The sequence below is a fragment of the Miniopterus schreibersii genome, assembly GCF_964146895.1.
Source record: "Miniopterus schreibersii genome assembly, chromosome: 2".
Taxonomy (NCBI): domain Eukaryota; kingdom Metazoa; phylum Chordata; class Mammalia; order Chiroptera; family Miniopteridae; genus Miniopterus; species Miniopterus schreibersii.
Window position 1 is genome coordinate 143,087,318 of NC_138102.1, and position 20,836 is coordinate 143,108,153.

General features: G+C 41.7%; 1 protein-coding gene across 4 annotated transcripts; it reads right to left on the reverse strand.

Moving 5' to 3' along the window:
• Positions 1-725: 725 nt before the first annotated feature.
• On the reverse strand, positions 726-20,481 carry TMBIM6 (transmembrane BAX inhibitor motif containing 6; the record flags this gene model as incomplete). Of its 4 annotated transcripts, none has more annotated exons than XM_081127622.1 (10): positions 20,288-20,481; positions 10,383-10,470; positions 9,871-9,979; positions 7,361-7,481; positions 5,596-5,644; positions 5,392-5,489; positions 5,110-5,189; positions 4,522-4,622; positions 3,840-3,915; positions 726-2,753 (listed from the first exon to the last, which is right to left on the reverse strand). In XM_081127622.1, exons 2-10 carry the CDS (start codon positions 10,436-10,438, stop codon positions 2,730-2,732), a joined length of 714 nt encoding a protein of 237 aa, XP_080983748.1. In that variant the 5' UTR covers positions 10,439-10,470; positions 20,288-20,481. The 4 variants fall into 4 exon arrangements, with proteins under 4 accessions (XP_080983748.1, XP_080983749.1, XP_080983746.1 ...); XM_081127623.1 differs by having other exon boundaries at positions 20,296-20,384; XM_081127620.1 differs by lacking the exon at positions 726-2,753 and having other exon boundaries at positions 3,813-3,915; positions 20,288-20,373.
• Positions 20,482-20,836: the final 355 nt, after the last annotated feature.

The following is a 20,836-nucleotide window of genomic DNA, read 5'->3' on the forward strand; positions in this document are numbered from 1 at the left end:
CCTCTTTCTAAAAAAAGTGAATAAAATAAAAAGAATCTGAGACTGATGTTTTTTAGTCAGCGAGAGAAGAGTGAGAAAAGATGCTTTAGGCACCCTTTCTAAGCTGGGGAAAAAAATGGCCCTCCTTAGCTGGGAAGGGGGTATGTGGGGTTGAAAGAGGTCAACTGGGAGTAACCTGGATGAACCAGTCAGTTAACAGTTAAATCTAACAGGAAGCTCTGTGGCTACAATGAACATGACAACCAGGAGGCAAACATGCCAAATGGAATAACCAGACTGTAATGCAAACTTTGGTTTGTAATCTTCTATCAGAACTGTAAGGACAAGGATGTTTTTCACTGATTCCTGGCCCTAGAATAAAGCCTGGCCACAATGGTGACCAAAGTACTTGCAGGATGAGGGCATTATGTGTGCCCTTTTCCCATTATACACCCCCAAGTTCCAAGGCTTGGCTCTACACTGGAACCAGCTACACATACTGCTACCACAAACCACCTACAGGCTGGGAAGGGAGAGGAACGGAGAAAGGCCTGGGCTCCGTACTGCACAGAGAAAATTCTCAAACTCTGGCAAGCTGGGGCTACGGAAGTGGTGCCTAAATAGGGGACCCTGTTTCTTTCTATTCCACCTGGAGTAAAAAATCTTGTCCCACTCAGCTCTCATTTGTAAGTCTCCCAAGCCCATGTTCAGCTGCAGCCTTGAATTTAAAACATGTTAACATCAGGAAAGGTTAAGGAATTCTCTTTATTATTTTTTTTTACAAATTAAGACTATGTAGATTTCATATATTTCTGATCAAAAACACCTTTGTCTTCACAGTATGAGTTAGAGAATGCAGCCTGAGCTGAAAACCAAGGAACTAGAAAAGAAAGTGATAATTACAGTGATTACTGTTTTAAAAACCTGTTAGACATTTTCTTTAAAAGTAGTTTTTTTATATCTTGTCATTCTTGGCACTGTTTCTAAAGAAAAACTCCTTTATCCCAAGCAAAAAAAGCGTAAGAGGTGGAGTTTGGCTTCAAGAGATGTAACTCAGACCTAGCAGAGAATCAACAAATTTATGGAGTTGCTATTGGGGTTAAATGGAAAGGAAGTTCCCTTTAGTAAGTTCTCAAGCCAGAGGCTGGAGGCAGCAGCTCAATGATAACGTGGCACCCTCCATGGAAGCAAGCCACTCTGGGTGGCATGCCACCCCAGGAATACACACAGCCTGGGAACAAAGCTTTTCATTGGATGGCTCAGGGATATGTACACTGCAGTACCCACTGGGTCAAACTGTGTACTGGGTGTGAACGGGCACAGCCAAAAATGGTGTCCTACTGGCAACGAGCTTTCGACGCTCAGTCCCTTACACTGAAGCCCTGTGAGCAGCGAGAACCACAAATGCTCCCAAGGCCCGCCCATCTGTGCCAGCTGACTGTGCAGCCCACAGGGAAGGAGCTGGTGATGCCCATCCACACTGCTCTCCCTCCACTTGCAACCACAAGGTTGCAGGGAATCAGATGTCTTGCAGGTTTGGTGACATGGGTCCTGCAAGGAACACTGCAGACTTATGGAAACAGGTGTACAGCCAAAAACTAAAATGATGTGGTAAAATAAACATTTATCTCTGCCCCAAATTTCTGGCTTGATGCTACCTAAGATCAGGTGGGAGATTACCAGATGAGAGATAACAAAAATGCACCAAAGGACTGTTATGAATGCTGCCTCCCAAGTCATCAACCCTGTTCCGCTGATCTGAACAAAGAACCACTCACTCAGTATTTTGTCCCAAACAAGTCCTTATCTAGGTTTGTCTGCAGGATTAGTTACAATTACCCCCAAGGGCTCAACCATTCCCCTTTCCCTATCCTTCCTCTCCTGGGATCTTTAATCACAGCCACCTGGTAGAGGCCACTCAGTAACTAAGGTGATAACTAATTAAAACCAAAATAAAGGCCAGGGGAAATTTGGGGATTCTAGGCTCTACCTTGCCATACATAATCAGCCTTTTCATAAGTGCCTGACAAGAATTAGTCTTTCTTTGGGCTGAATCCTCCAACCCCAGGGATGGAAAGCAGACAGATTCCCTGAGGGTCAGACAAGGAATGGAAAAGGGAACATACACAGACCCACATTCCTTTTGTGATAGCAAGGCAGAAAGTGTGTTTGCCAGACCAGCAGCGACTTGGGCAGCTCAGAAGAGGCAAAGCATCCACCAGAGGAGGCTCTTCATTTTCTTTGTAGGGGTTGACAGAAGCTCAGATATAATGAGCCCGTGTAACAAGAGGACCAGCAAACTTCTTTCCAAAGGAAAACACACTGCCCAGTCCCATAGGAACTGTGCACCAACCAAACAGTGCTGAGGAAGGAAGGGCCGAGGTGGCTCTACCACACAGTTCAGATCCACTTGGTACAGCTCAGCGGGAAAGCAGACTTCTGGAGTTGTCTCCCTCTGCGGGCCCCACTCCTCACCAGGTGGACTTGCTGCCTAAGCGGAGGAAGAAACTAGGGATGGGAATGACAGAAAAGGGAGTGGGGAAGAACTCCAGGAATATGAAGCCAAACTCCAAACTATATTCTGCTAGTCAGTTTTTTGATCAAAAATTTCAAAATAGAGAAAACCACAAAGTACAAAAGCTTTTCTGATGCTTTTCATTATCACAGAACACTCCACCTGTAATGTGTGCAGAGAGAAAATGAGGGGCAGAGGGAGAGGAAGCCAAACTGGGAAAGGCTAGATGGTCATTTCACTTCTTCTCTTTCTTCTTGTCCTGGGAATGGAGAAAAATTACCCAATTAACTTTTGACAATAGACATTCAAACTAAAACTCTTAAGTGAGCCAATACCTGGCTGCCTTTGGTTAGGGACTAGAAGGGATAGGACAATAAAAAGGAATGAGAATCACTCCTTTAGCACGGCAGGTGGTCCACTGATGGTCCCCAAGTTACTGAACATCCAGGTTTGCCGAGACTAAACTTCAAGCAATTGAGCCTACTCCCACCCCAAGAGTACCTAGGTGGGCTGCCTAACCACTCTTGGCTACTCACAACCACTACAGCTCAGATCCCAAACAGAGAAGGCTGCAGTCTTCCCTAAAAGAACTAAACAAGATGTCAAGACCACCAACTTCCCATTAAGGCCTGAGAAGGAAGCATAAATCCTGGGCATAAACCAACATTCAGAAATATTCTAGTCTAGGGAACTCTTCGGTGAATCTTAGGTGGAAGCCCAGTGTAGTGAACAAATGAAAGATGTGTTGCTTTGACTGAAACTGGGATACTTGTTTGGTGCTCAGTCCAACTGTGGCACAGACCAGAGAACCACCAAACCCTAGTCACCTGCTTCCAACATCACTGCACTGTGTCTTGTTCCATAGTACGGACTGTAAGAAAAGCTTGTGGTTTCATTGATCCCCTGCTGCTGGAGTAGACTATGTTTGACACTCACAGTATACAGAATGCTTCTCTGGGAAAAAATTAAGACCAACAAATGGATAAATTGGTCTACTTCTGAAATATATTTACAAAAGCTGGTTGCCAATATTATACAAATCCTCTAGAATATCCTTTTCTGAGTCATAACCATCTTTACAGCCTTTACATTTTTCGTATAGTAGCCTGCTGCCACTGAAACTCTTTCCCTTTGATACTAGGGATAAGTTTTTTTTAAAAAAAGGAGTGTTTTTACTTGTTCCCTTTTCTCCATTAACTAAAGACTTCAGGCTTACTTCTTACTCAATGGCCTGCCTTATGTAACCCTGGACCTACAGAGTGTGTAATTAAGTTTTCAAATTTGAAGTACACGCAGATGCTGAGCTCAAGAGCTAGTCTCATCTTTGGGTAGTGGGCTGACTAACCTTCTCATTCATAGCCAGGATCAACATGAGTTTTCTGAAGAGAGTAACGAAGTCTAAGAAGAGGTCAACGCAGTGCCTGAAAGAGAACCAGGTCACAAATTGCACTTCTTACTTTCCTTTACACAAAGATGCAAAACACAAACCCCCATCGCATGAGTCCCTTCCACCACCAACTAAGAAAGTAAAACTGTGTCTGAAACTCTTTCAACTCAATGAAGCCATGTTGCATAGAAAAAAGAGAAATTCAGGCCTAACTCTGAGCCCTGTCCACTAACTTTGAGAAGATTGTATCATGAAAAAATACATGTATTTAAAAAATTATATGTATATCTTCTCATTATTAAAGATTTAAAGAATACAAAAGTATACAGAATAACAGGTGAAAGGTACCTTTCCTTCTCCTCTGCCTAGAGGTAACCACTATGAAAAGTATGGATCTATAAATACATATTCAATTTTTAAAAATCTGATATTTTTCAGAAATTGAGAGAAACTATGCTATTTGGTGCATAGTTCCAAAACCATGGCATCCTCCCACATACACCCCCAAAGCTTGGCCAGTGCCACCTGGTCTTCTCTTGTAGAGAGAACGGTGGGTCAGGCAAAGAATTGTCCCTAGGATTCGGAATGGAGTAGTATGCCTCGCCCTTCATTCTTGTTAAAGACCAGTTTTCACACTCACCAGATATAATCCTTATCTCCATTTTCAGCCTTTTCGATAATGAGTTGAGTATCAAAAAGGACAAAGCCACACATGACCACCAGCCCCAAATACAGGTTTGCCTAACAAAAGAATGAGATGAGGTTACCATCTGGTAGACACCATAGAGAAAAAAAGCCATACTTCTTTCTGGCTCTCAGCCACTTGAAAGTACATCAAATGCTAACCCTACTGACATTAAAATTTATGGGCAGTGAAGTCTATGACGACAAAGACCACATAACTTCCCTCAGTATAATTCTGCACTAATTATTTTTGGTCACTGGAAGTGATTCAATCATTTTAACAAGGAGCTCCTGCTGCTTGACTGGCCTTAGACAAATGATCTCTGAGCAAACTGAGTCTTCTCCTTAGCAATGTGCAACCCGTTTAATCTGAACTTTTACCACAGAAGGCTCCATCCTAGGAAGGTTAGTGGGGAGGCTTCAAGAGCACTGCCCAACACAGGTGAGCATTCTGGAGGATTCTTGATCTATCTTGCTTTGGGGATAAGCAAGAAAAAGAAGTGTGAGGCAAATAGCTGCTGGAAAGTTATATGCAAAGTCTCACCTGGAAAAGCCAAATGGATCCAAAGAAAAGATTCCCCAGGGAAGACAAGACCATCAGGCTCAAGGCTGACATCAAGATACCTATAAGAGACGACAGAAAGCCATTCTGAGAAGCCAAAGTAAAGTAAAGCAATCCTGCTAAAGCCATTCCTTACATTCCCCACCAAATGAAGGCTTTCTACTTCAAACCAATAGGCACAAGAAGTAGGGGGTGGGGAAATAGTCCTAGCAAGAATCCTAGCTAGAGTGGAGACCTTTTCCCTGTTTTTCAGTCCATACTTACCTCCCAAAAAGAGGTAACTACGGCGCCTGGCATAGAGTGCACTCAGGGTGAAGCAGGTGAAGATCATTGCTGTGCCCATGAAGGCAGTGGGAAGGATGCTGTTAAGGAAAAGACAATCAGGTTGAGGGCTACAGGAATACAGTCTATATTTAGAAGGTACATTCATAAAGGTAGAAAGACATAAGACACTACTAAAATGGTTACCTGGGATTGATGGCAATGCAAAACTCCAGAGCAGGGCCCAGGCCAACCCCTAGAAAACAAAAAACCCCAGAACACATTACTACCATCACTTGAAGAGGACCCTTGTCCCAAAGCCTATCATTTATAGCACAGGCTTGCTCATGCTCCTAAAAAAAACCAGACAAAACATGTGGACTAAAGTAATTCAATCTCTCCATTCCCCTTGTTTTCAAGAGAATTTAAACTTGACTAAGTTATTTATATAGAGCTGCAAAATTGTCCTCTTAGCTGAAAATTGTTGATGACCCCCAGGAGGAACAGAGATTAGGAAAAATGAAACAGACATGTCAAACATTTCTAAGATAAATCACTGAGGCTGCAAAACTCTGAAGAGGAAGGATGTGAGCCTGTAATGTGGGCCAGATCAGGAATTAGATTAGGAAAAAAGGATTAAGAGTAAAGCAGAGCCTTATAACCAGCAACCTTTAGTCATGAGCACTGACTCCTTTTGTAGCAAAAAAGGTCAGACCAGTTCTGCAGGTGGACATGTGCCAACAGGAGGGCAGAGCAGCAGCCTGTTCTGGCTCTAACATTTCCTCTACTTTGGCTACTCTCCTTTCTTTTTCTGAGTCCACTCCTTATTGCTTTCAAAAACTAGTTTTCCCTGATCTAAAAAGCTTAATCTCTAAATCTTTACCTGTCTACAATTTCAGTATGGTATAGATTAGACTCACTCAGAATAAGTTGTACTAACTCAAATGCTGCTTTGCAAGTATTTTTATTGTGTAGCTTTAGTCCGGTTTCCCTTAATGATAATTCTAGAAGTGCTGTGCTTTTAATTCTTTTCTTGAGAATCAGCAAAGGGTCCTATGCAATGGATCTCAATGTATGGCTTTAATTAATTGTAAGGATCAGGACAGATGTCTCTATGATAGTTGCCAGTGTGAGTCCAACTAAGTCAGATTCTTGGGCCTTGTTTAGTCCCATATCTACCATTAACAAGTTATATTACCTAAGCTCTTAAATCTCATTCATTCAAGGACACAAATGCTTGTTTTTGTTTTATTTTTGTTTTTTAATCTTCACCTGAGGATATTTTTCCCATTGCTTTTCAGAGAGTGTGGGGGGGGGGGGAGAGAGAAACATTGATGTGAGAGAGCCATGATTGGTTGCCTCCCGCACGTGCCCTGACTGGAGCCAGGGATCGAGCTTGCAACCAAAGTATGTGACCTTGACTGGAATTGAGCCCAAGGCCCTTCAGTCCACGGGCCAGTGCTCTAACACTGAGCCAAACCGGCTAGTGCACAAATGTTTATTTTTGAAAAGTAGACATCACGGTCACTAGTCACAAAGACCTTACCCTCTAAATGGGGAAGCAAGAGCCACCTATATGAAATAAGAAAGCAGCACAGGGCAAAATACATTCAAAATATAAGATTGTATAGCCCCAGCTAGTTTTGTTCAGTGGTTAGAGCATCGGTCAACGGACTGAAGGGTCCTTGGTTTGATTCCGGCAAAGGGCATGTACCTCAGTTGCAGGCTCAATCCTGGCCCCGGTCAGGGTGCATGTGTGAGGCAACCAATTGATGCCCCTCCCACCCCAATCTCTGAAAAGCAATGGAAAAAACATCGAGTGAGGATTAAAAAAAAAAAAATTGGATAGTAAGTGTGATTCAGCTGGGGTGAATCACAATAAATACAAATCTCGGACTCTAGTCTAAAGAGATACTAAAAAATACGTCTCCCTCCCCCCACCCCTCAAAATTAGACCAATCCCTTAACATACCTGTAAGGAAAGCAAATCCAGCAAGAAGTCCCAGTCTTTTTTGCTCAGTTTCATGGCTATGAGGTATTGTCATCAGCCAAATCATCAACCCCAGGGAGCCCAGAGCAGAGAGCAGGCCAGCCTGTCAGATCCAGAGTCATAAGTGAATACTTGAAAGTATCGAATTATTTTGCAGGAGACTATTAGATTCAAATATTCATCTGAACTTCCTAGTATTTGCTTCTAACCTGGAGGCAGTGGAAAAGGCAGTGGGGGCTGAAGAGAAAAATCAGAGCCTTAAAGGACAGGGTTAGGAACATGGTAAATGTTGGAGGCTCTTCTGGCCTGGGTATTCCATCAACCACAACTATCCTAGATGAACTATGGGTCTTGCCCAAGAAATAGGAAATGAACCAAAGTGATAAGTACTGGAAGCACATTCCAATCTGTAGAACAAGTAGAAGTGACCCCTTTTTGATCACTTTAAAACACACACAAATACATATATACATATGAAGACTGACAGAGAGTGCTACAGACAGAATGTTTGTGCCCCTTATCCCAAATTCATGTTTAAATTCTAATCCCCAATATGATGGCATTTAGAGGTAGGGTCTATGGAAGGTGATTAGGTCATAAGGATGGAGCCTTCACGAAGGGGTTTAAGCAACCTTATAAAAGGGAACCCAGAGAGCTCCTTGTTCCTTCCGCCATGTGGGCCCTCACCACACAACAAATCTGCTGGTGTTTTGATCTTGGAATTCCCAGCTTTGAAAACTATAAGAACTATTTCTGGTTTAAGCCACCCAGTCTATGATATTCTGTTACAGCAGCCTGAAAGGACTGAGACAGAGGGTATGTATCAAAAAAATACCAAAACATTAAGAGTATGTAGTTATTTCTGGGTTATGGGATTACAGAGTTTTATATTCACTTATCACTAGTCTGTTATTTGAATTCTCTACCATGAACATGCCTCAGTTTTTTAAGAAAGAAAAAAAAAAATTCTTTTTTTTACAAAGCCAGTGGGAAAAAGAGATAGGCATTTGAAAAGAGAGAAATCATTAAGGATGTATATAAGCGCTAAAGTTCCTTTCTTCCTTTAAAGGTATACTCAATTGTTGTTTTCCACTACAGTTATGTTCTATCAAGTCACTATGAGCAATGAATTAGTGAGTGCTGAACAACTGCTCCTACACGAAATAAAACATTAGGTTCTTATGAGTCCCCCATCACAACATTTTCATAAACTGATCAATATACAACCTTGTTTTATGTGTGTTTTCTGTTTAAAAGCACTTAGATATATATTGTCGGTTCATTAACACTGAGCTCAGTCACAGCACTATAACTCATGCTGGAACAAAGCTTATCTAACACATATTTTCTCCATAAGGTACATGGCAGTCTTCTCTGCCAATTAAGAGCACTAAGAGCACTTTAGCACTGTGCTTGGAGCCATTTTAAACAGCAAAATTCTCAACAAAAAGCACAAAAATGCAAAAAGAAATGTCACACTAAACAGACTGTAAAAAGGACTATTGTTTACAGTTTGAGAGCTTGAAATAAGGCGGTGTGTTGCCTTGTTCAACCTCAGCTGGAACATGGGTCTGATGGGCAACTCAAACTTTGCTGCTCTGGGTATGACTACAAATGTCTACAAAAGTACTGACTTTAGGGTTACAAATAAATTTTAGCAAGTAGGCATATTTGGAAATATGAAATCTACAAATAATGAGGATGACTTTATTTTACATTATTTAAAAGAACCACTCTTGCCTAAAAGGTAGAATGCTTTTGTCTAAACTCAAGGGATCAAAGTCCTATTCTGAGTATCTAGACTAATTTTTCACACACCCCTGCAAGGAAATGCCTGAGCATAGGGACAGTTCTCAGCAGTGCCAATACCAACATAGGTACATCCGTGAACTTACACAAAAAAGGACACTCTCAAAGGAACAAGTCTTGGCTAGTGAGAACTTCAAACTTACTGATTACTCCTCAACTGTCCCCCTTCTATTCCAGCTGACCAAACCCAAATTCTCCCTCAACAAAGGAAAATGAGTTACTTAAGGGTTTCACTCAGCCATGCAGATAAATAAAATGGGTCAAATCCTTAAGGTCTCAACCCTGCCCCTCCTAATAATCAGTCACACAATCAGTGTCTTGTGCCTAAGTGCTCCACAGTCACTAAGGCAAGAGAGAGAAAGGCTACTGTAGGGAAGAGTCCCAGCAAGCACATCATGCCTCTACTCTCCCAGCAGGCACGTCATGCCTCTACTCAGTGGGCAGGGATCTTGAATATCAACAATACATCGTTCAGTGCCAGGGTAAGACACTCCAAAGCTAAACATTTCAGTATTTAGAGAAGGCAGAGTTGCCAGAAAATTTAAATGGCTCTACATGTCCTGATTTACAGACTGGCTTTGCCTGAGTTCAGATGCCAAACTACTGAAAAGGATGGAGGAGGGGCACAGGCGTGTACCACCCTGCTGAGCTAGTTCCTTCCAATTATAATTTGTTGATCTTACCTGAATAAAATGAGTGACCACGTGGACATAGGCCCCCGCAGCTGCCACAAACATACAGAGCGCAAAACTGGCATAGACCTTCTTCAGGTGCTGCTGTGTTGAAGGAGTTCTAGGAAAGAATGTTAATAACAGCCATCACTCTGGGACCAATCCAATCTCATCCCTAACCTAAGAATCATTTCCTTCTCTTCTTCCCAGGGAATATGTGAAAGTTATATTACAATTAAAAAAAGGAATGTTTTGAAAATACCATTAACTAAAAGAGAATCTTAAAAGCTGGGGAAGAGCCAAAACCCCAAAATTATGAATAATCAGTACTGAAACTAGACTAACTAAATGGCTTTCCAGTGACCACACAGCAGTCCTTAGAATCTGGATGCTTATCATATCCTCAGGATTCTAGTAAAGTGTCTGTTAGTTTATATATACAAAAGTTAATAAACTAGGAAAAAGAAAAACCAGACATAAAAGGAAAAGCAAAAAGAAACTGTATTCAAGGTCAAAACACTCACATATGGGAAAATTTTAAGAGCGCATCAAAGTTGATCTTCCGATCAAATATGTTCATGATGTCAGAGTCTGCGGGACACAGCCTCCGCTCTATAGAATAAAGAATAAAAGAAAGGTTATTTTAAAGGTACAAATACAAACAAAATAACAACTTTCTTATAAAAAACAGCAACATAAAAGTTTGGAAAAACAGAAGTTACTTAAAGTTCAACTATGCTAACACAACCATTTTAATTTTTATATATTTCCTTCCCGAATACATTTGCAACCATAATCAACCATTTTATTAACTTATTCATTAAAAATTTTTTCCATCACTATTTATCCCCCCAAAATCAACCATTTTAAAGGGGAGAGAGGAAACGAACTCATCTTCCTTTCCCCAAAGTATTTCATTACTAGAATTTTATTTCTATTCTTTCAGAAGGTGATTTGCCCCTTTAAAAGGCTGTTTCTTTGAGAAATTCTCAATTAGCAAACTAGTTAAAGCCACCCAGTCACTGGAACATAAAGCAATTTTATGTCATTGTTTCAAGAAGCTCCAGAATTCTCTCAGCAAAGGTATAGAACCTCAGAGATTTAAAAAAACACACACACAAACTATAAAGGTCTGCACTAGAACTTGAGTTTTAAAAATATACATGCAGAAGCTTTCTATCTAATGCATTTTAAAATTGAACTAAAAAAGGGATTCACAATTTTAAAAAGAGGAAAGTTCCTACTCCATGAAAAGAAACTTGTGCAAAAAGCATGTTTTTTTAAATATAATTTCAAACCTTTCCTACAAAAGAGTTGGTATAGTACAAGGAATTCCTGTATTCTCTTCACCCAGACTAAATGGCACTGTTTCACCATGTTTGCTTATCCTCTCTATACTACGGCAATACACAGACTTAAAAATATTTTTTTGCCATGCAAACACAATGCCCTTTTACCTCTAAATACTTCAGTGTGTATATCCTAAAAGCGATGATCAAAACCAGAAAATTAACACTGATACAATTCTATTATATGATCTACAGACACCTTATTCAGATTTTGCCAACTGTGCCAGAGGGCATTTTTATTGATTGATTTTATGGGGGGGGGCAGGGAGAAAGGAGGGGAGAGAGATCGATTTGCTCTTCCACTTATTTATGCATTCATTGGTTGCTTCTTATATGTGCCCTGACCAGAGATCAAACCCACAACCTTGGCATATCAGGACATAGCTCTAACCAACTGAGCTGCCAAGGACCCCAAAGGGCATTTCCCCCCCCCCACACTAAAACTATACCCAAGTCCCATTATACATCAATACCATAAAGTTGGCTCTTAAGCTCTGTTCCCTCCCCTATCTCACATGCAATCTTAAATGAACATGCTCAATCTATAGAACTAAAAATCTAATCAACCGTTTTCATCTTTCCTAAATATAAATCTTCCAGATTCTTATTAGACCCAGAATGAATGCCCCATCACTTTCAAATTTGCCAAAAAAGGGGGGGGAGGACTAAAACACAAAAGGTAAGCTGCTTGAAAGACAGGCCGACTTCTCACACCCATTCTAATCAGCACTCAACCCAATACTCAGCAAAATTCATCTGGGCAATAAAAGTTACAATCAGCTAAGCAATTTCCTGAGGAATCCTGGGCCAGTGGAGAGATGCCATTCTTAAAAGTTCAAAAGCATCATTATTACCACTTGTTTCCTGAGGCTCTCACAAATGAAACAATTAAAACGGTGGGCTTGCTTTCTGATTTCCTTTCCTTTCCTTTCTCACCATCCCTACTCACCTCAGTTCTTTTGTTAGTTATGTTCTTAAGGATGGATACAGTGAGAAGCTGCAGAACCTACTAACTCTGCTGCTCTCATCTCTAAATCTCAGGGCTCCAGGTCCTCTTGATCTAGATGGTGCAATTATTGCAGGCTGTTGCACTGCCAGCCACAGCCTTCCATAACCATGATGAACCCTCTAGAGAGCACACTTACAGGATGGCAGAATCCAGCACCTGGAAAGTGTCTTTGTTTAAGGCTTCCATTAACACTCCTAATGACATCCCTAGACAGAACTTGCAACAGTACTGAAGCAACCTTCCGAGCCAAGTTTCTTAGTAGCATTCACAACAATGCTAAAGCACCTCTTGCTTCCAATTTCAAGAGTTAAAAAAAGGAGGGGGTGAGGTAAATACTCAAATACCCAGGGGACTGCTAGCCAGAAAGGGGCAATATCCTGTAACCAGACCCCACTGAGTGGAAACTTAGGAGGGGAGAATAGCAGAAACTCTTCTGTCCCAGTTCACTCTCTGACATTTCCCAGGGGGTACTGACTGCCTCTTTCCAGAGCGCTCTTACAAGTGCTGATGGAAAAATCAAAACCATCAAAGGTTGTGAGGGTAAGGAGGGAGGTGCCAAATAGGAGTTTCTCCATGATTTAGTAGTGGCCTGTGGTTTAAAACCATAAAAAATAATATATAAAAAATAAAACCAGTTTCCAATATTACTACCTATTCTAACACTTAAGGGAAAACTGTAACTACCAAATTTTCTAGATGCAAAGATACACAGCAACTTTAATAACTTTGGGGGGGGGGGGGATAATGCAATACTGTATAGAAATTTAAGATGAAATTATGTGCCCTGGCCGGTGTGGCTCAGTTGATCGAGGGTCATCCCATACACGAAGAGGATGCGGGTTCAATTCCCAGTCAAGCCATGTATGATAGGCAGGCAGTCAATGTTTCTCTCCCTTTCTCTCTCTGAAATCAATAAAATGTATCTGAGGGTGAGAATTATAGGGAAGGGAAAAAAAAAAAAAAAAAGATGACATGGCCCTAGACATGGTTTGGCTCAGAGGTTAAGAGTATCAGCCCTCGGTATAAAGGGTCCCAGGTTCGATTCCAGCTAAGGGTATATATACCTCGTTTGCAGGCTCCATCCCTGGCCCCGGTCAGGGCACGTGCAGGAGGCAACCAATCCAAGTGTCTCTCTCACATCAATGTTTCTCTCTCTCTCTCTTCCTTCCTCTCTCTCTAGAAAGCAATGGAAAAAATATCCTCGAGTGAGGATTTAAAAAAAAAAATGACATGATGTACATATTACATATTTTCCAAAATGTTAAAATATGAAGGAAAAAAGTTGGTCTTAGAATCAAGGAAATATGATAATTTGCTCTACATCTGCACCATCCAGATAAGAACTAAGGTGCAGATAAGTAATGAGTTAGAAAACTGTTCTTACAAGTTTTGCCAGATAGCCTAAACTTATCAAGGTTTCTATCTTAACTTCAACTAGCTATGCTCAGAAGCTGTACAGAAAAGATATCTATATTTCAATGGTCAATAAGCAAACTCAGCAAAACAAGATTAAACTGCACTCATAACTCAAAAATAACATCTCCCATTCCAAAAATATTCTTAGTCCCAGACTCAGCTCTTAACAGAGCTTGAGTATTCCAAACCATTTACTAGGTAACTCAGCTAACATGCAGTTACATGAAAATCTTTGTTTAAAAAAGAAAGTGTTAAAATGGTAAAATTTGTTTTATTTTACCATAATAAAGAAAAAAAGTACATTAGATTGCTCAAAAATTCTTTAATACAGCAGTCCCAACACACATCTAAGCCCATTACAAAACTGACACCAGCATTGGTCTGCCTTACCCTGAATCCCAACTTGTATAGAAATCTAGAAACTGGATCCTCTCTTCCACTACTCAGTTCTATATTCAACTAATTATAAAAAAAGGAGGTGGGATTATTTACACAGAATACAACAAGGACAGTGCCTCCTGGACTCATGGGAAATTTGCCTGTACTGCATTTGTACACGACTAATAAATGTTAATCATAACCAAATTCCTTTAATTTGGTCCAGAGCCTCATTTTAAGCCTTCATCCTTAGGAGAGCAGGAATTCCAAATTTGTCAGAATCTGTCAAAATGTGTCATGCATATACTGCTAAAACTGTTGGAAGTGTCACTATTCTGTGCCTCTTCTGCCAGAGGCACCCAAAAAGCAAAACAAAAAACTCAGTGTGTAGTTTTACCAAGAAAAAAAAACAAGTAAAAACAGTTTTGCGTTAGGTATTCTGTGATCCATTTTTGCTTGGGGAGGGAAGAGCAGCAGGGCAAGGCAGGAGGAGATATTCTTTTTTTTGCCCCACAAGCAAAGAATATACTGCTTATTAAAACAAAACAAGGAAAACAAAGGGCTTTTCCCTTCAAAATCCCTCCTATTGAACACAGCTTTAATCAAGAAATGAAACACAAATGCAAGAAATATGTACAGGTAGCAAAAGTGTATATTCACCAACCCATCTAACTTGGTCTATTAAACCCTGAAGGAAGAATAGTCTTCAGATATAAAAGATAAGTCTTTAATTAATAATGCTACCCTACTGCAATTCTGAGCATTGACAACTATGAAGAGACACACATTCTTATCAATGAACATCTATGTCTAGTTAAATCCATTGTTCTTGATATCTTCTTTACCCTTGTCCTAAAATGAAAAGATTATTATTAAGTGCCAGGCCTTAAAAAAGTTCCCTGCCTTGGCTGAGTAGCTCAGTTGGTTAGAGCATCGCCCCTATACACCAAGGTTTCAGGTTTGATCCCCAGTTAGGGCACATACCAGAATCAACCAATGAATGCATAAATAAGTAGAACAACAAATCTCTCTCTCTCACACTCACTCAAATCAATAAATTAAAAAATTCTCTGCAATCTATCCCAACACTTATTAAGTGCAGGGCACATGAATAAAACATGGCCAAAAGCTATGCAAAACAGAAGCAATCATGCATTTAGTATGCATTTTAAAAAAATATCCTTGCGTTTGAAAAATAAAAGCCTGCTGACTGCTGGAGCCAGAACAGTAGCTGCCTCAGTGTATACAATTTAACATTAAACCAGCAAGTCAAAGAAACATTGTTCATACAGTTAAACACTGAGTTTGTGAATTATGGTTCTTCATTCTGTTGTAATTTGATCATCTTAAATTCTGTTCCCACACATTTAGAAGCGACCAAGTTGATACTTAAAAGAGAAAATAAAAAATCCCATGTGGTTAAATTTTTTAAAAAGGAGGCGGGACTGTCTGTAATTTTTCAGTAGTTCTTCCTATTGATTTTCAGAATCTGTATAACCATGTCCTTAACATAGTGGTGAAAAGCATGACCTGCTGTATTCGAATCCTGGCTGTTCTTTCCTTAGCTGTATGACATGCAACAAATTTCTGGCACTTAACCTCATCGTGCTTCAGTTTCCTCATTTGTAAAAGAGTAATATACAATATTACCTACCTCATAGGGTTGAGGATTAAGTGAGATAATACAAATAAAGTGCTTAGATTAGTGCTTCATACATAAGACTGGCTCAATGTGTTAACCATTATTGTTACTAATGTTAATACTCATCACTCTCAAGTCCTCAGTGTATGCTTATCCCTTTTAAAAATTTAGTTTTAGCCCAGCCGGGCGTGGCTCAGCGGTTGAGCGTCGACCTAGGATCCAGGCGATTGGGGCTCGATTCCCAGTCAGGGCGCATGCCCAGGTTGCGGGCTCGATCCCCAGTTTGGGGCGTGTAGGAGGCAGCTGATCAATGACTCTCTTATCATTGATGTTTCTATCTCTCCCTCTCCCTCTCTTTTCCTCTCTCTGAAATCAATAAAGATATATTAAAAAAAAAAATTTAGTTTCAGAAGACATTTATCACAGGCCTAATTTACATATGCCCTATAAATCATTTTTAAAAAAATTATTCAACCATTAACTCACAGCTAGCTATATCCTGAAGACTTAATATTTACCCAAATTAGAAATTAAATGGGCAGGGGGAGGGGGGGTCTTAAGAAAATTATAAACTGGAATTTAAAGAAACTTGACAAATCTTATTACTAGTTAAAATGACTTTTTTAAAATCCTCACCCGAGGATATTTTTTCCATTGCTTTTCAGAGAGAGTGGAAGGGAGGGAAAGAAACATCGATGTGAAAGAGATACATCGACTGGTTGCCTCCCGCACTCATCCCAGCACCTGCAACAGAGGTATGTGCCCTTGGCCACTATTGAACCCAGGACCGTTCAGTCCATAGGCCAACGCTCTAACCACTGAGAAAACCAGCCAGGGATAAAATGACTTCCCTTTAAATGCCATACCCCTCTTCTGGCACATTTACACCGTACCTCCTGTCCCACAGGGTCACAGGCATTTTGAGAGCCTAATAACCACTAAGTGGTAATCTGATGTGGCAGGGATTTTGAGGAAGTAAATGGTCATTAGCTTGATGCTTTCCTTGCCACCCCTAGGAAGTTGGCCTATTCAGTTTAAGAAATTCCACTTCAACTAGGATTGGGCTTTGATTTTGATCTGAACCATACATGTCCCAGCCCCTGCTCCCCTTAATTTGGGCCAAAATCTCTGGATTAGCTAATACTGAATTCTGCCTCTCTAGGGGACTGCCTCCGAACCAATCCAGTACCTCGAGATGGAATGTCCATTGCCTTCAATACATTATTTTTCATTCCAAATTTTGACACTACTGAATCACTCTCTATATAACCACAACTGTCTGACAGACACCGAATCATAAGCAGCCCCCAATGTCCTAAACACATAATCACCTTCCAGTATAAACCAGCAATCCCTCCCCAGTTAACACCATATTTAGTCCAAATGAAAACAGGCATAAATTAGAACAGCACATCCACTCCATCCTCACCCTTGAAGCTCTTTTTTCATGTGTTTTGGATTCCAGTTAATTGTACCAAAACTTCTCACACATTTGGTTTTAAGCACCTTCAGACCAAAGCTTGCGTACGAATCAGCTTGCTAGCTAGCCCCCACACTTAAGCACAACGAGGAGTCTCCAAGTAAACTTAGATCCCATTATCTGATCAAGAGTGTTATGACCTCAAATCAACATTCCCCAGCTGGCTCAGAGGGAGACTTACCTCTAATGGTCACTCAAGTCCTAAAAGCCAACTTCTACTGTGTTTCTCTCCTTAGTTTAAACATTGTCTTTGGGAGGGGCAGGGTGGGGCTCGGCAGCTGAGCATGGACCTAAGACCCAGAAGATCGAGGTTTGATTCCCAGTCAGGGCACATGCCCAGGTTGCGGGCTCGATCCCCAGTCAGGGGCATGCAGGAGGCAGCTGATCAATGACTACTCTCTCATCACTGATGTTTCTCTCTCTCTTTCTCCCTTCCTCTCTCTGAAATCAATAAAGATTTTTTGATCCTCACTTGAGGATATTTTATGTATTTTTTCTTTAAAGACTATCTTTGGAAAAAAATATGCATTAAAACTACTCCATGAAATATGTTAGAAACTCTGGGGGTTAACAAAACAGCTGAGTGGAAGACACTTCTACCAGCTTCTACAGCCAAGTTAAAGTAGCAAAGGATAATTTAGAAGATTGAGCATCAAGAGAATAATGAGTGTTTTCCCAGAGGAGATTAACACTCTTGGGGTAGTTTATGAAATAAAGTGAAACTCTTCAGGTCAGCAGTAGGACCTTCTATAATAATACCACTGACTACATTCATATAAAATTTTACAATTTGCAAAATGTTTTTATATACATTATCCCCTTTGATCTTCACACCAATACCTGAGGGAAGGGCAAGAATGATTAGTCCACTTTACAGATTAAAAAGAAAGTTCAAAAAGGCAGTGTAATAGTGGCACAAGCACTGGATTTGGAGTCACGAGTCCTGCCATTTTCTACCACATAACTTTGGGAAAATCATTTTACCTGAGGTCCTCTAAACTTTCTCATCTGCAAGATAAGGATAATTAATACCTGCTTTACCAAGTTTATTGAATGACAATAAGAAATTTGTGTGAAATAATTGTAAAGTGCTATACAGACAGTAGTATCGTATTAACCACCATCATAAAGTTACAATACATAAATAGTAGAGCCAGATCCAGGTTAGGGGTCCTCTGACCTCTAAAGTTTGGTACTCTTTCTACTAGTACACCCTACAGTAGAAAAGCAAGTGTTCATTATGGCAGTTCCAGCCATAAATCAAGAGAAATCTTTTTTTTAAATTAACATATGCTGATTCCTATGACACTTTTCTGTACTTTTTAGCATTTCTACAATAAGCATGAACTATACCCATAGCAAAAAGTATATCTAGAGCCCGGCCAGGCGTGGCTCAGTGGCTGAGCGTCTACCTAGGATCCACCAGATCATGGTTCGATTCGCGTGGCTCAGTGGCTCAGCGTCTACCTAGGATCCACCAGATCATGGTTCGATTCCGGCTCAGGGCACATGCCTGGGTTGCGGGCTCCCCCCAGTCGGGGGCGCGCAGGAGGCAGCCGATGATCAGTGATTCTCTCTTATCATTGATGTTTCTCTCTATCTCTCTCCCTCTCCCTGCCTCTCTCTGAAATCAATAAAAATATTTCTTTAAAAAGTATATGTAGAAATGCTGACTTATATGGGTTAATTTTATCTTTCCTATTCTTCAGGAGAGTAAGACTTTAGTCAGATCAATAGTAGAGAAGGGAAGAAAGTGGGTACTAAGCCATGTTTCCACAACAAGATGAATAATTTAAGAAGGAAACTCTGAATCTAAATTACAGATTGCATTTCTCAAGAATTCATTCTGTCCCCACTGAAGGAAAATGTCAGAGAACCTAAATGTCAACATAGTACTTAAGCCAGAATAAAAAATATCCAACAAAGAGGAATAAGAAATCATCAACGACAGTGCATCTAATAATTATAGAAATAAGTGTTCGCAGAAGCCAGAAGAAACATGGTTGTGAGACTGGAAAAATCTGTCTTGAACTGAATTCTTAAACTACACATTCTACCAAAAGATAAAACAGAAACAAATATCAATAAGTAACTAGAAAAGCCCATTCTCCGCTAACCTTTAACCTTAAAATCTTTGTGTTTCAGGCACAGTCAGCTCTTCTACTGGGTTACACATTCACAAGTTAACTATTGCTAGAACAGAGTCTCAAGTTCAGAGAGGTTTCTGTTCTTCTTTGGGGTGGGCAATCAACCTGCGTTGGCACAGGGCAGCAACTCCACCACACTTAATACACAAAAATACTACAGCCTACTTATGACCACAGCTCCAGCAAGCAGGTCCCAGAAAAAACAACTACGCCCGACACCGCCCTTCCTAATCGGACTTTGAGAAAGACGCCCACAAGGCTCTGGACTAAAGAAAGCCAAGCCACCTCACCTGTCCGAAGGTAACCAATCAGACCAGAGCGCCGCTGCCCTGCGGGGCTGGGAAGCCAAGCCTAGCCCCGGTCTCTCCACACCCCCCGCTTCGGCTGTTGGCTTGCACGTAACTAAGGAGCCTCGCGTGTCACAGCAGTGTGACATCACCCGCCCCGCCGTGACAGGGCAGCCAGCCTGACCAGGCCCGTCTCGGACCCGGCGCCTGCCTCTCACCCAGAGGCGCCGAGTCAGAGGGCCCGCTGGCCCGCAGCAGAGCAGCGAGCGGTCGGGAGGGCGGGGGTCACTAACCCGCGAGGTTTTGCTTTCATTCCCCTCGGAAGGAAGGGGTGGGGAACGTGCCCTAAATTCCAGATGGGCCTGGGCCAAGGGGCCCCTGCGTATACTCTACGGGGAGGAAGGAGAAGGACGCAGGCTGGGAGGAAGGAGGAAAGGGAAGCTAAAAAGGGGCCTTCGCTGGCGCTCCCACGCAGAGTGGGAGGCTGACCGCCCCCGCCCCTCCCCCGCTCCTGTATAGTTGCGCAAGCGCGGTACCAGTTCCTCCCTTCCCTTCCCGGCCCAGCTTTCCGGAGTCCAGTCGCAGAGCAAGGGCCTTTTCTCACAGGGTGCAGTCTGTCCGAAAACGGACACCACTCCCATCGTCCTTGAGACAACAGCTGCTGGACCTCCCCCCTTCCGTTCTTCACCCCCGGCTAGCGCAATCCTAGTTTCACACGTACCTTCTTACCCGCCTCTCTGGAGCCCACAAAGCTCTCTTAACACCGGATACGCTTCTGACTCTCCCAGGGTGCGCTTCAGACTCTTTACCCCGAGTCCGCCCCTTCAAGGAAGCCCCGCCCCCAAGCTCCTTTTAGAACCAGTCCTCATTGGCCGTTGGCTGCACTTCTGCCACTTCTTTGGCCGTACACGCAAGAACTTCAGCCGCTTACTTCAGAGCCATTCGCTAATGTCCTTGTCAATCAAATCTCTGGCACCAATCGGCGTCGTAGAAAAGGTCTCATCCTTCTTCCCGCCTACAGTAAGGAAGGAAGCAAGTCCAAAGCCACCTCTAGTGGAGAAAGTGAAGAAGGGCAGGCCCCACCCAAGACACCGACTTCGCAAATAATAGATATCCCCACGACGCGTGATGGGGTGGCGCTGCAAAGTCCCGGGATTCTAGGGTTAGACTTGTTATGGAATATTAAAGAGGGAAAGAGATTAAAAAAACATAGAGAAAAGCTCTCTCGCCCTGGCTGGTGTGGCTTAGTTGGTTGAGTGGCATCCCATGC